At 36.4% G+C, this 14,988-nt stretch overlaps 1 protein-coding gene across 1 annotated transcript in view; it reads left to right on the forward strand.

The window, feature by feature from the left end:
- The first annotated feature begins 474 nt into the window (after window positions 1-474).
- Window positions 475-14,988, forward strand: part of APBA1 (amyloid beta (A4) precursor protein-binding, family A, member 1) — a 26,706-nt gene continuing 12,192 nt past the window's right edge. Inside the window, exons 1-5 of the mRNA XM_008947055.1 lie at window positions 475-519; window positions 3,591-3,692; window positions 6,688-6,727; window positions 9,097-9,242; window positions 14,355-14,387. Of these exons, the coding sequence (XP_008945303.1) occupies window positions 475-519; window positions 3,591-3,692; window positions 6,688-6,727; window positions 9,097-9,242; window positions 14,355-14,387 (366 nt within the window). The remainder of the gene's footprint in view (window positions 520-3,590; window positions 3,693-6,687; window positions 6,728-9,096; window positions 9,243-14,354; window positions 14,388-14,988) is intronic.

The raw sequence follows: 14,988 nt of genomic DNA on the forward strand, positions 1-14,988 counted from the left end.
TTGCTTTATCAGTTGTCTCCTTAGTTTGTACATTGAACTAATGTACAAATAATGACTGTATTTGCCATCCTTCTGCCCAGAAGCCTGCGGGTGGACATTATGTCATCTAAGTAATGGCCTTTTGTTTAACTGATTCTTGCATTGCTGAAGTATTTGTTGATTTCATCCTTTCTGTTCTAGTCCTGTATGTGATTGACATGACACACAAGGTTGTACTCCTTTCAGATAAACTGCTGCTAAAAGCACATGAAACACGACTACTTTTATAAAGGGAGAGCAGTCTTTGAAGATGTTTCAGTGTCAGTTTTCCGTCGAGGTCTGTTCAGTAGCCAGCTGGGTTGACCTGGATAGGTTAGATACAACATAATCTTCTCCTGTTACAAGGTCTGTTACTCAATCCCTCTGCACAATAGCAAGGACAGTTTCTCAGGTGGAGTGGGTTGTGAGTTAGATTCAAACGACAGCAAAACCGAGATGGAGAATTTTTGGATGTACCAGGTTGAGTATCATAAGAAAAATGTAAGTAGATATTCAAGAGGAGAAACAGGGTAACTAGTACATTTTTATTGCTACACTTAAGAAAATACTTTGTGATTCCAGTGCTGGACCTCTCTACATAATAACAGTGTGCATCACATACACTCTACTATGTTTGTTCTGGCAGCATTTTGGTTAAGCTCCTAAAACTTGTTTTGTTAACAGGCAAAGAAGGATTTATTTTAGATTTCAGCTGTAGTGTTTTCAGAAGCTACGCAAGTTGTATGTTCACTATGGTGTATCCAAATGTTCCTTGTTATTGCTGTGACTGCATTCTTTCCTTGTGCATTGTATATGGTATCTCTAAAAATGCATTTTGGTGCAGAAAAGAACTGACTTTATTCTTCAAAGACTGAACTTTTTTGCACAAGTGTTTTGAGGGACAGCTCTCATGTCATGTCATGTAGCAAACTTTGTAGGATGTTTGATATTTGGGATTGGTAGCTTAGGTTTGAGCTTTTTTTTGTCCCAGAAAAGATTGAGCAGACATTCAAACAGAGCACATGGAAAGCTGTGATCATTTTGATGATTACTTAATTCTGATACTTTGTAGATGAGAATAGCTGAGTGGAGATACTTGTAGTGCTACTGGAGTAACTGTTAATACATTTTAAATGGTCCAGAATTTATTCATGTCACAAACCAACTGTTTAAATTATGTAATTTATTGTTATCTTTTCTATGTGTGCATATGAGAGCTTTCAGACATTTTAAATAATTTTGTTTTAAAAAAACGTTGGTGCTAAAATATGATGTACTTTCTTGGTTTCTGTGTTTACTCTTTAAAGATCAATCCTACAATATCCTGATGTCATTATTAGTTTAATAGAATTGTGCACGTTTTATATTTAATCCTAATGCAGAAATACTTTATGACAGTTGAGAAGGTGAGCACTATGAGGATGCTTCCTTGACTAAATAGGAGTTGCTGTTTGGGCAGCTGGGTCATTACGGCCCTGTAGCTCTGGTGTTTAGAGAGCAGTCAAGGGAGCCTGTGTCTCTCCTACAGAGGTGAAATCCTTCAGTCTGATGGAGCAAGCACCTGGCAGTGTTCTAGGGACCACTTCATAGCTGCATCTTCTTTTTGCCCTGCAATTGTAATTCAAAATATAGAAAGATACAAGGACTGCTCTTTTATCCACTAGATATCTGTATAAGGAATTGCTTAACTCTTTGACTCTTTTATGAGTTAACTATAATTCTAATATTTAGTAATTATGCAAGATAGACCTTTTAAAGGAGTGAGGGAGAAGAGAAAGAGGAGGAGAAGGGAATTGTATTTTCTGTTTTGCTCTGTATCTGGGAAGCTAAGCTTGCAAAACTGAGATATTTTTTCACCTTATTTCACAGAACTGGAACATTTCAGCTTGAGTGGAGGCATAGCAGGAGAGCACTCTTAGGTTGGAGCTGCTGCCAGCTCAGAGCACTGGAGGTGTAGCCCTTTTCCGGTATGACTCATTGGCCTATAGAAGAGCCATGTCACCTGAAATCAGAAAGAGTAATTTTTGACTGGTTTGCCATCAGTGGCAAACTGCTGAGCTGGCAAAGTTGGGGCCAAACTCCCCATGTCAAAGGACAGTGCAGAATGCCAGGGATGAGGGGCTAAACACCCACTTTGCATAGCTAAATGTTAAGCCTTTCTTTGAGGGTTTACATTTTGGCAGTAACATGTTTTGCAAGTATGTCCTTAAATGTCTTTAAGATCCGCTTTTTAAAATGCCTGCTGGATTGAAGTTCTGTAATCTCTTTCATTTTGGTCACTTTCATTAATGCCACACTCTGTGTTCTTGTGTCATTCTCCCACACCAGTCCCTCCTGCTCTGGACTTCAGATACCTTGCTACACTGTTTTAGTGTCACCAATATTCATTAGGAATTGCCTGTGGTTAGAATATCCTTTCCAGAAGCATTTTTTCCCTCTGTCAGGAAACTTGTTAATGGATTACATTGATCTAGATGTTCCATCATCCTGCTTTTTCCATGCTGTTGTCTTTGCTTTTCTTGATGATCATGAATGGCTAGGACATGATTGGAAAGACAGTTTCTCCACTGAATTGTTTTTGATGAAAGAAGAAAAATGAGGAAATCTGATCTGGAGAGCATATACAGTACTGAGATCATAGCACAAACTGTGAAATATTTTCCATATTGGAAGGAAATATTATGGATGGCAAATCATAGTCCTTGATTATACTAGAATAGTCCTTGAATATATTCATAACTCCATAGATACCTTAGTATTAGTCTGTACAGTTTAAAAAAGTTATTTTTTAAGGTGATGGAATAACATTTATGGACAACCATTGCAGCTTACCTCTGCTTAGGTTAGATTAGTTTAGTGCTTCAGGTAAATTATACCTGGGAGCATGTGTGCTTGTTGGGAAACTGCAGTATTGCAGTCTTTCCCCACTCTCCCCAGTCTGACAGTTAGCAGTCTTCAGCTGAATCCCAGTGTTCTCAAGCTCAATTCACCTGTCTCCCATCACATCTTACTTCTTGATTTCATCTTTTCTTCACTAGAATGTCAGAGTTTAGGACATCAGTCTACAATGCCTGCAGCCTTCAGTAAGCTCACAATCATTTGCCTGCATGGAGTAGACGTGCATTTCTGCAACTGGAAGTCCCATAACTGCAGCTTAGTTGAATGCTGACAGTAGGTGTTAGTAGTTGGCCCAAAAGGGATATCAAAAGACCATCCACCTTTCAAAATCAGTTTTATAACACGCTTTTTGGCTGAGTATTGCTTGACACTAACTACAGCTTTTTGTTTTTACAGCTGCTTAGTTTCATACATTACTGACAAAGAAACCTAGGTGTTTTTTGAAAGATTTAGCTCTTCAGAATAAGTTCACTGAGATATTTAAGTGACTATTATGATAAAAAGCAGGGATTACAACATCTTAAAAGTGTTTGTTTTTTTCTGGGGCTTTGTTGTTTGTTTGTTTGTTTTCCCCCTCTTGTCTCTTATTTTCACTGTCAAGTTAGAGGAAAATAGGAAAGAAGAATTTCTACGTTGATCACTTAAATTATTATTTAATTTTCTTGCCATGTCAGTCTCCATCTCCAGATTCCTCTTCACCACGGGGTGCTGAATCGTCGAGTAGGCAACATCACCAGGATGTCCGCAGTACAGCAGAGGCCTCCTCTAACAAAGAGGTAGCGTGAAATCTCTTTAAAAGCCTCAGTGTATTCATTCTGCTTATACCTTTTTATTTTCCTTGCCCACTTGTACCTGTGCAATCCCTTCTTTTCTTCCAAAACCACAACAAACTTGCAAAGCTGATTTGTAGCTCCTTTCCCTAAGCTTGCCTGGTTGTCTGACTGACATACTTAGAACTGTTTATCATGGCATTGCTGACCCTGTGTTCAGCTGCCACTGAACTTGTTTAATAGGCATGGAGGTATTGCTGTAAAAAGAAAATTCTGAAATATTTTGTTTATATGCTTTTTGATTTTTAAACTTAAGAAAAAACTAGATGTAAGATACTATATCGTTACTGATAGCAATGCATGTTGTCTTCCACAGAGAGAAAACTGATTTACTATAACTGGAAATACTGGTTAAAATTGAAACACTAATTAGTAATCCATTCTTGCTTCTTTTCTTCTATTATTTTCAAGGATAAAAAAGCCTGTAAGATGTATGCATTTGTGCCAGTATGTATTTGCATTAAGAAAATTATTAAAGGTTTCAAAAGATAAGAAACTCATAATTTCTCATGTGCTAAAGCATTAAACAACAGATTGTACCATTAGATTTTCATCTGCTATATTGTTAACTTATTAAAGCTGCTAGCTTTCTTCAGCACAGACTTGTCACATCATATGCAATCCTAACTTTCAGTAGTTTTTAGATAGCAATGAACTTCCTGAAGGAAGAAAATAAACCAGATGTAATTAATTTCTGGTTTTATGATGTGGTTACACATAGTGTCAGAGGTAGTAAAGAAGGTTTCACTGTAGGATTTCAGGCTGTTTGTTTTCCTCAGATGAGCAAGCATGCTTAATTTCATACTTACAATGTGAGAACAACAATGATAAAGTAGTTTTTAAAATTTTGGGGAATAACTTAGAGATCGTAGTAATACCCTTTTTTAAAATATAAATTTTATAATACTAGATGGCAACAAGATTAATGAAACATTAGTGACCTTGGTATTTCATTATTCATGGATATGTAAGATTTAATACTGCAGGTTGCCTTGTATTGGTAACTGTACCTGTTGCTTTATTATTCCTGTGGTCCTGGTAGAGTGTCTTTCAACCTGGGTAACGAACTGAAAACTTAATATGTGTGGGTTTTTGCAATAAAAGCACATATGATGGCAGTTTAAACCACTTTTCTGAAAAGAGGTTGTATCAGCTAGTCAAGTCACTGAGTAGTTGCCAAATCTTTAATTACAAGCTTTGTTCATTCTATTTAAAAAACAGTAAAAATACTTTGGAGGGGGCATTTTTATGTGTGAACTGTCTCAGATATGTAGGGGTTTTGTCTTCTAGGCCTGTCAGAGACCAGTGGTTGACTCTTCCTCTTAGCAGTACAACAGCAGCAATTGCAAAAAACTGTTTAAGTCTGCATTGGTAGGTAGTCCAGTAAACAGTCATCTGAAGACATGAAAGAGCCACAGATCTGAAAAGGCATGTCAGTGGCCTCACAGCAGCTTAAATGCTTTGGCAGCAGGAGATTGTACTAGCATAAATAGAGAGAAATACACGAACATAAAAACCAATCTCTGGTAGAGAGCTTTCTTGGTTTCCTGGTACAGCTTAGTCATTTGCATAAGGAATAGCAGGATCTGATGTCTGTGTCACGCACCTGTTGATTTTTTTATATTTTTTTAAAATAACAAAATAAATATCATAATTTGTTGAAAAATTTTACTTGTTACATCCATTTTCTATTTATTACAATGGAAAAGACTCTTTGAGATTAGTCCCTTGACCAGTCATGTAGTTGTGACCTTCCTAGTTGACCTTTTTTTCCATTATTACATAGGACCTAGCACACTGTCCGTCATAAAGGAAAATAATTTGGCGCATATTCCAATCTATATTGTCTGGTAATATGCTGAAAATTATGCATATAAGGCACTATGCATTATTCTGACCATATATAGATTTTCTTTTAATAAAAACATATTAACCAGTCATTGGAGGAGTTACTGCTAGTACCATCTGTTGTAGATTCATTAAAGTTTTGTAATTCTTGGACTATCCAAAATTCTTATCTGCAACACCTGTGATAGCAGATATTTCAATGCCTATTGCCATCGTTATATTGCCACACAGAATTTTCTTTGACAAATTTTCCTATGTGGTTTGTGTTACTGAGTGTAACAAAACGGTGAATCTTACCGGAAGTTGTAGCTCTCGGGTGTTTGTGGTATTAGCCACAGAGTTGTTCACATAAAACTGCAGTTGGAAATAAGGTCTTAGTTTACACTGTGTATTTACAAGTCAGGATTTCTTTTATTTGTCCACCTTTAACATAATTGAAACTACCGTATGTGTTTCTGTGCTTAATACACTGTAAACGTAGCTGGTGGTGAGGTGTTAGTGAATTCAGTTACTCCACAGAACACAGCAGAATACAGCTTGCTACCTAACCTGTTCAAATTTAGAAAGTTTTTTGGAGATTGTATTAATGTGAGGCATACATCTAAAACCAGTCCTCTTGAATAACAGAATCAGGTTAATGAACTGACTGGGATGATTGTTTCAGTCATAAATAATAATTGTGTAGCATAATTTTATATATTTCTGCACATATTTATTTGTAGTTGAAAGTCCCAGTGTCTTTGAGATACGATATATTTTCCTTCATATATCTGATTTGCTTTCAAAAGTTGAGCACCTATTGGCAGACATTGAATATGCTATTGAACACCAAAAAGTAACTAAAAGCTGGTCCTAGAATGTTGCCTGATAGATAAAGACACAAATGGACTGCATTGATTTTAACTCTTAATAGGTACTTAGAGTTTTAAAGTACTAACAATATAATAAATCTTAATGAGTGATGATCTTCCTTTGATAAAAAATATTACTAATTTACTTCTTTTGGGGGCATGGGGGAGGCATGGAGAAATTTTTTAATGCATATTTATGTGTGCTGTGTTCTGTTTGAAATACTTTTTTGTCTTAATTTCAGTCCAGAAAAAGCTTGGCTTCCTTTCCAACCTACGTTGAAGGTAAGATAGTTCTACAATTTCTAAATGCTGTTTCATATACCTAACTTCAATACTTATAATTTGTAAAATTTTATTTTTAATTGCTGAGTAGAAAAGCTGCTAGGATTTGGTGTTCTGATTTAGACACATATACAATCTAGAACCTGAGCTAAAGCCCACTGTGCTTTTTTGGCAGTTCAGAAACATGGACCTTTTATTTTTTTTAGTCTTTCATTCATAGCTTCTGTGTCAATTCTACTGTTTTTTTATTTATACCACTTGAAACTCTGATACTTTTTAACAGTGTTTACACAACCCATATGGATGTGTGTGGGCAAAGGAAATAGGCTAGGCAGGAAGACTGTAGTCCTCCAGCACTGACTTCAGTTGGCAGGCTCAATCCAATCTCAGTTGGATTAATTATCAGAATTGAATTAATTAGATTAATTCGCAGGCCTGCCAGAGGAAATCTGCACTGCTTTACAACTGCTTGCCCGCTGATTAAATAGTGCTTTCTGTCTTGGAGTTAAGTTTTGTTTGTACTGGTGCTGAATTTATTCAGGACAGTGTGAAAAAGAAGCTACCTGGCACGTGAACCACTTGTTACCTTCTGTGTGGGTCTGAGTCTTGTGTACACAGGAAGACTGCGTGCTGTAAAACCCAGTTGCTTCCTTATGAGAGCATGACAGCAGCAGAAAATTCAAAGTTTCATTTGGTTTTATTTTCCCCTGACAGCAGTTATTCCTTTTGCTTGATGAAATGCCAGAAGTACAGTTGACATCATACATCAGTTGGACTGTCTTGGAACTCCTGGGATTGCTTTACAGTGTTCTCTGTTTAAACAATTATGTGATTATTCTCTTTAGACTATGAACTGATCATTGGTTTAGTCTTCAGCACACGTGCTGTATATTTTGGAGTATGTGGACAGAATGTTAACTGATATAAATTTTATATGTTGTTTCTGAAGTTGCTGAGCTTCAGAATTTTGCAACAGTGAAGGATCTCTCTTAAATTTGAAACTCATCTTCTAGTGGTGGCCCTGTCTATAAATAGCTATCTTAAATAATCCTCTCCCCTTAAAAAAAATTAATTTGTAAACTAAAATTTTCTGAGGTCTTGCATTAGGCAAAACAACAGTACTATCTGTGTGTTCACCTCTGATGAAAATAGAGCTTCCTTCACGGATTCTTATCTACCTCTTTGTCAGCCTATATTTATGGTGGTTTTGTGGAAATTGTACTATTAAGGGGTTTGCACCCTTTATAGTGAAGTGGTGAAAAGGCTTTAAGTTAATATGCTTTATGGTTTCAGGTCTGGAGGAGTGTGAAAATATCTAGTGCTTCCAGATGCATCAGTTTCTCTAAAGAAAATATTTGGTTTCTTTGGGTTGTGTACTTGAAAGTGACTTGTTAATTTTGAGAGCTTTCTAGATGTATAACATCTGAACAAATCCTGCATACTGGAGATGAGCATCTTTAAATTGCTATTCATAAGTTTTCGTATTTAAAGAAACTGTAAAGGAGAAAATGTAAAGGAAACAAGCTTGCTCTTAAGATTTATACATCTGCTTCTGTCTGTATGGTTGTAGTGTAATATTTATCTCCAGCTCTTTCTTTTGTTATTTTAATCTTAATGACTTGTATTTCTTAGGGGCCAAAGTTACCCATGATTATTCAGAGAGTTTGCTAATCTCTTCTGTTACAGTTAGAACAAAACTGTCACTCTGAGTAATGTTAAACTTCAAGCCCCATCACTTTATATACCAACTTACCCCTTGAACTAATAAAAACTCCATTCTGATATTGTAGGGGTTTTGCTTTGTTCTTAGAGGAGAAAAAGGCAAACCTAAACCTAGGTCTTTTTTTGGTGATAAAATGATAAATGATAAAACTTTCATCATTAGGATTCTTTAAGATGTTTTACATTTTTATTTGTCTTGAACATCAGTTGTTTTTCCGTACTTGTAAGAAAACAAGAAACTTCTTAGATTAATCAGCCTCCCTTTTAACATGTAGCAAGGTGTTAAAGTAGAATATTTTTACATATGCAATTTTTAGATGTGATTGCCAAACACCAAAACACGTACAGATCCTTTGAAAGGATTTACATTGTTGGGCACTGAGCGCTTCACCATCCTCTGTTGGTTTGAGGTTTTGGGTTTGCATGGCAAGGCATTGGTAGCAGGGGGGCTATAGGGGCGGCTTCTCTGAGAAATTGTTTGGTACCTTTGAAGGTACTGGATGCCATAATATCAAGCTAAGCTGAAGTATATCAGAGAAGGCATCGCAGCAATCACATGAGCCACCATAGGCTCAAGTTGTCAGAGTGCTGCTGTTTTGCTGGAGTTCAGCATTATTTTCTTCAGTGGCTGATTTCCTGTGTTACAGTTCCTGGACCTTGTGATCCTGAAGACTTAATCGATGGAATAATTTTTGCTGCCAATTACCTTGGCTCGACTCAGCTCCTTTCTGATAAAACTCCCTCCAAGAATGTGAGAATGATGCAGGCTCAGGAAGCTGTCAGCAGGATCAAGGTGAGGAATAATTCCTGGTGCTTCTCATATGGGTGTCGATATGAACTTCTTAAGTATGCAGTAATTTTTTCATGTGGGATTATCTGTGGTTTTAGAAAGGTTAAGTGCCTCATCTTTCCTCCTGCAAAATAAATCGTGTTTAATGCTTCTTTTGGAACAAGACTGACAAGGACAAGTTGCCTGATTATTTCAGTTCCCTGTAGTAATACTTGTACCATGTGCTGTGAACCAGAATCTGAAGTGAGTGATGGTCTGAGTTATGTATTATCTGGGTGTTGAGGGAAAACAGGTTTGGGGTGTAACTAGTAAGTACCGCAGCAGCTTCTGACTTATCACTTGATGGAAATGGTACTGCGGCAATGTCTGTAGTTATTTTTGACCCTGCTGTGGATACTATTTTCTCCTACCATGTAATAACTGTGAGCTAATTTAAAAAGAAAAAGGAAAGCCTTTGATGGTACAGAGGGGTATGGAAAAAAATAATTTATCTTAGAATCTGCTACATTTGCTTTGTTTGGAAAACAGAAATGCCTACTGGTTACGTAGGCTACAGCCTATGGGCTGTGACAGGCAATGGATGTGATACTCGCTTGGAAGTTACAGTGGTGATGTTGTCAACTGAAACTAATGTGTGTGGATGAAGTATTGCACTGTTGTAGAGAGTGATGCAATATTCCCTCTATACCTACATGACTAGGTGGTAGGCACACAGATTAATCTTCTGCTAATTCAGCTGACTAACACAATGTCCTCTGAAAGTTTTCCTTAGTTTAATGTTTGTGTGTTCTTCTTTTGAATAGTTTATTTTGGATTCCATCTCAGACTTTGTGTGAAATTGTATAAGAGAGGAAGTGGGTCAGCATGTTATCAGCAAGGCCAGTAGCACTGGCTGGTAACGTCTGATGATGGTTCTTACTGTTGTTATTCCATACAACGTGTCCCATGCCAGAAGTTCAGCTGGGTCTGGGTATAAAACTTCTACATTCCAGCATTTTAGAGGAGTTGGTGGTATAGCCTTCCTGTTACAGATAAGTCATCTTCTGCCATCTCTGTAGAAGTTTCCAGAAACTTAAGCAACTACTGACCCTTTTGAAGAACAATTATTTATCTGTGTTCCTTGGAGCCTCTGGATGCAGTGACATTTTTTTAAAAAGATTTTTCACCCAGTTTTCTCAACCCTGGCAGGTCTTTGTGAGTTCTTACCAGAGCTGCAGTGAAGACTTTTCCTTACAGAGTCTTCTTTCCTGGTCTGGGTGCAAGTAAGGTTGTGCCTATCTTTTTAGTAGTCCCTGTGTGTTCTTTCCTGATGTCTGGCCATGTGTTAGAAAAGTTGTTTGATTTGAATGCACTAAACTAAAGGTATGGTAGAGAAGGGAGAGAAATGAGGGCTTCAGGTGAGGCTGGATCTCAGAGGGACTCATCAGTGGCAGTTGAAAGGAAAGTTTAACATCAGATGTCATAGGAAACTGATGTCAGCAGTTGAACTTGAACCTGGGGCTGGCAGGAGGTTTGCACCTAGGAGTTGTACACAATAGGCAAAGATTGAAGGGATGTGTTAGAGAAGACCAGATCAGAATTGATTCAAAGCAGGCCTGTGAGGTATAATAGTGTAGAGAATCTTTCTCTGATACTAAATGTATTTCTTACCAATTCATTAACACAATAAAGTTCTTTCTGGGGCTTCTGTTATGCCTCAGCACTGCAGTGCCTCAAAACAGAAATCTGTTTGGCTCTTTTCATTCATAAACCTCGTAATTTATACAGACATTTAAATCAGCAGGCATTCACATTTTTGGTTGTAGTAAATTTGTCTACCTGAGGCCCCAGTAGTTGCATTATTGACCTAATAAAACCATAGCTGGTGTGCATAATTTTCTGAAACCGTAAGTGTATTTCAGAAAATCATTGGCTTGCTGGATGACACACAATACCATTGTATACTTCTTTTACAGCTGGTGCTTTTCTGCTTTAGCTGAAGCTCAGGCAATGTAACTATACCTCCCTGCACCTTAGGGTCTTTGGTTTACTAGGGTTGGTTTGGGCTGGTTTTGTTACTAGTTGCCAATTAAAAAAAAAAAGATGATTTCATTATGACAGATGGAGTTCCTGCTGCTGGATTCATCACTGCATAAGACAGCCTTTAGCAGAAATATGTAAATTTTTGCTTGTACAATGACTATGGCACTGGTACCCTAATCATGTTTGCTTACAGAGCATGTTAGGTTTTACATGTGAAATGTTTCCTTGTAGTTCAAGAAAACAAAGTTTATGAATTAGTAATGAGCTTTTAAAAATTTGCAGACTTGAAGTTAAGAGCATTGAAAAGGGGGGAAGAGCTTTGTAAAAACCCCACTGTGTACACATACATTCCATATGAGTGTACTCCTTTTGAATTTAATAATCCCTAAAATGCTCCTTTCTAGCAGAACCTTCAGACCACATCTTTTTTCATCTAGAATATGAACAGATTTTGAAAACAATTCTCAATGCTGCTTTCTTAAACAAATGTCTCTTCAGTTAAAAGTACAGGAGTTAGAATGTTTCTTGCTTGGGCATTCGTCTCTGTAAGGTCCAACCAGCTTAAAACAGATACACCGCTTTGAAAGAATTAATCAAATAGTTATTTCATATTTCCACTCAGAGGTACTTTTAGTATTAGAAAAGGCATTTCACCATTTTCAAACTATAGTCTCATTTCTTCAGAAGGCACAGAAAGAAGTATTTTGTCATATTTTACTTGGAGTGAGTCCATAATAATTGTTAGCCGTAAAAAAGTGGATGTTCGTGGTTACAACTCACAGCTGATCTGTGTTGTTACATTTCACACGTGAACTAACAGTTCTTGGTTTTATTTTTCATCAGCAGATTTGTGCAGTGTGGCAGACTGGAATATTTTTGGTTAACAAGTGATTGAATTACTGAATGTAATTTTAGATAGAGCACATATGTGGATATATTTTAATATTAAGCACATTTTGTTTACTCAGTGTTGTCTGGGTGTTCACTGAATTGTAGTAATTTTTTTGTAGAGATTAAATGGGTTAAGTGTATTTAACACATCGTTGTAGCAAAAGAGGAAGTTTCCAGGATTTTAATGATACAGAATTTTGGAAGTTACTACTAGTTACATAGTTACATTTCAGTTCCTTTAAAGGAAAAGCCTGGACTCTGTATTGTTTAGGTATGGTAGTTTCTGTTTGTTTGGTTTGGTTTTTTTTTTCTTAGAAACAATATTTTGATCTAAATTAGCAACCTAATGTGGTGATGCAGAGGATTTGTCTGATAAAGTGTCTTGCATAAAATAATCCTTTTTTTTTTCATGTACCATAACTTCTTTTATGTCATTTCTGTGCAATGTTAAATTACTTATTAAAATTGTTTTTTCCATATCATTACCCTAGTTTTATGAAATATTTGAAAGTTATTCTTCAAAAAATGAAAATACTGCTAAGGCCAAATTATTCCATTGCAAGAGGAATAAATTGGATGATAGAGTATTTTGATTAATCTTTGATGCTGCATTGTAAACCTCTAGCTCAAAGATTTTTTTCCCCCTTTTTCTTCTTTTTGGCCTGTGCTTTTCTTATTTTATAAGGTCAGTCACTCTGTAAAGTTTGAGGAGGGCATGAAATTGTCTAAAGAGGAGCTTGACTTAGGAAAGCAATTTAAATGCTCTATCTCATTAGTGTCTCCCTCTTGGCCTAGTGTATGTTATTCAAGATGAGTGTATTATTTCTGAGTACCAATGTAAATTAGTATTAATGTAATGAAAAGCCTGCAGCATGAGGCAGTTGTAATTGCTTTTGCAGTAGTTTGCAATCAGCAGGCTATCAAACATTTCTTAGCTTCAGAAAGGTGACTAAAGCTGGTGTGAGAATGTTTATATTTGTAAATAAAGCAGCGCAGTCTAAAGTTGCAGTAGCTGCTTTCATATTTGTTTAGACAAAACCTGGCAGGTTTAAGTTGCAAGGATCAGTATAAAACATTTGATGTATCTTGTGATTCAGGCCCTCAGTTTGTTCTTTGTAAAAGTAGTTAGCCATGCATCTCTGTGAAGCATGTAATAGTGAGCTTCCTTCCCACAACAAGAACACCTGTCAATTTAATGATCTAGGAGGCTGTTGCTGTTGGTAGTAAAAAGCTATCTGCCACCCTGGTGAGTACTTCATTTCTCCAATAAGCAGGTCTGTAAGTTCAGTTCTCCTTGGTTTGGATTGACGATTGCATGGCTGTAAGAATGGTGCTTATTCATGTTCTCATTTTTGCCACAGTGGTAGCACATAAGGAATCAGTTTGTTGCGATGAGTTACTGTATCTTTGGATGTAAATCAGTTAAACTACTTGCTGGCAACAGACCTATTTTCAGATGTTTGTGGGACTGAAGTACGTGATTTACTGCCTTCTTTAAAAAATATGTTAGTATGGACATATATTTGTGCAGCTATCAGAGGAAAATGCATTGTCCAGATGCACAGTGCTGACAGAGGTATGGGTGTATTTGCACAGAAGGAGGAGAAAATGAAGGTGATAGTTGCCTTCTGTAATTTCTTTTTTCCAGGCAAAAGTAGCAGTTTTAGGCAGGTTATTTTTTGAAGACTGTTTAAGTCTGAGATCATTAGGAAACTTGACTCTAAATTATTTAGGTCTGAAAAAGATGGAATAGTAATGGTTAAGATGCTTCTCTCCCCGTCTACACTGCTGTTGCTTCAAAAGAAGTAGTATCATGGTTTATGCTGCTGTAAATAAGGAGAAGCTTGGTTTTTTTCTTAAAAAAAAAAAAGACCAAACGAACCAACCAAGAAAAAACCCCGTAACTAAAACTTCTTGTTTGTTGAAAATTGCATTTTAAATAGAAAAAAAATACTTTTGTGTTCTTCCTGAATCTTTCGGTGTGGTTTCTTTTCATTTTTTTAAAGTAATTATGGTAAATATGAAAAAAAAAAAAAAAAAAGCCAAAAAGAAAAGGAGGAAATTAATCTAAGCAATGACTAATTTAGGACAGCTAGTAATCTGTGAGCCTTGGCATTAGCATGCAGATTCCTGCTTGACTTGGAGTCTCTGTAAGTTCTTCTCTAACTGTTCTCCTGTCTCTGTTTGTTCCATGCTAAGCAGATGGCCCAGAAATTAGCCAAAAGCAGGAAGAAGGTGCAGTACAAACTCCATCAGCTTGATGTTATGCCTGTTGTTTTATTTTCTGGGAGGGTTTTTTTTTATCTTTCTTTTTATTTTGTGTTTTTATTTTTCTGCATCCAGCAAGTTTTTTTTTAAATAATTTATTTCTGAGCCACCATATAAGTTGACATTTCTCAGAAATCAGTTGCCTGACTGGCCATTTTTTGTTGCTTATCATTAGCCATTTCATGTTAGAAATAGAGTAAATATTGGATTTATCAAATGGTTACGGGCAGTACCTGAAACGCATACTAAAGAAACAGGATTGACATGGCAGTGGTTTTAACTCTGTAAAATGATAGATTAAAATTAAATCTTTTTTTAAAAAAATCAATTTTGTCTTTCTATAAGTGTGCTTTCCTTGATTCACAGATGTGTCAAGTTGCTGGATGCAAAAAAGATAAGGTTTATGTATATAAACACAGTAATGTGCTGAGATGACTCATCTTAGTAAACTTCATTTATGGAGTTTTAAAGTATATTTTAACAAATCTATTTTTTTTTTTTAAATTACAGTGTTTGCTTTCTGTTATCAAAATATGGCTTCTGTGGTGGGTTAGTGCTTGACTAGTAC

Source organism: Merops nubicus, unplaced genomic scaffold (assembly GCF_000691845.1).
Source record: "Merops nubicus isolate BGI_N331 unplaced genomic scaffold, ASM69184v1 scaffold23720, whole genome shotgun sequence".
NCBI classification, from domain to species: domain Eukaryota; kingdom Metazoa; phylum Chordata; class Aves; order Coraciiformes; family Meropidae; genus Merops; species Merops nubicus.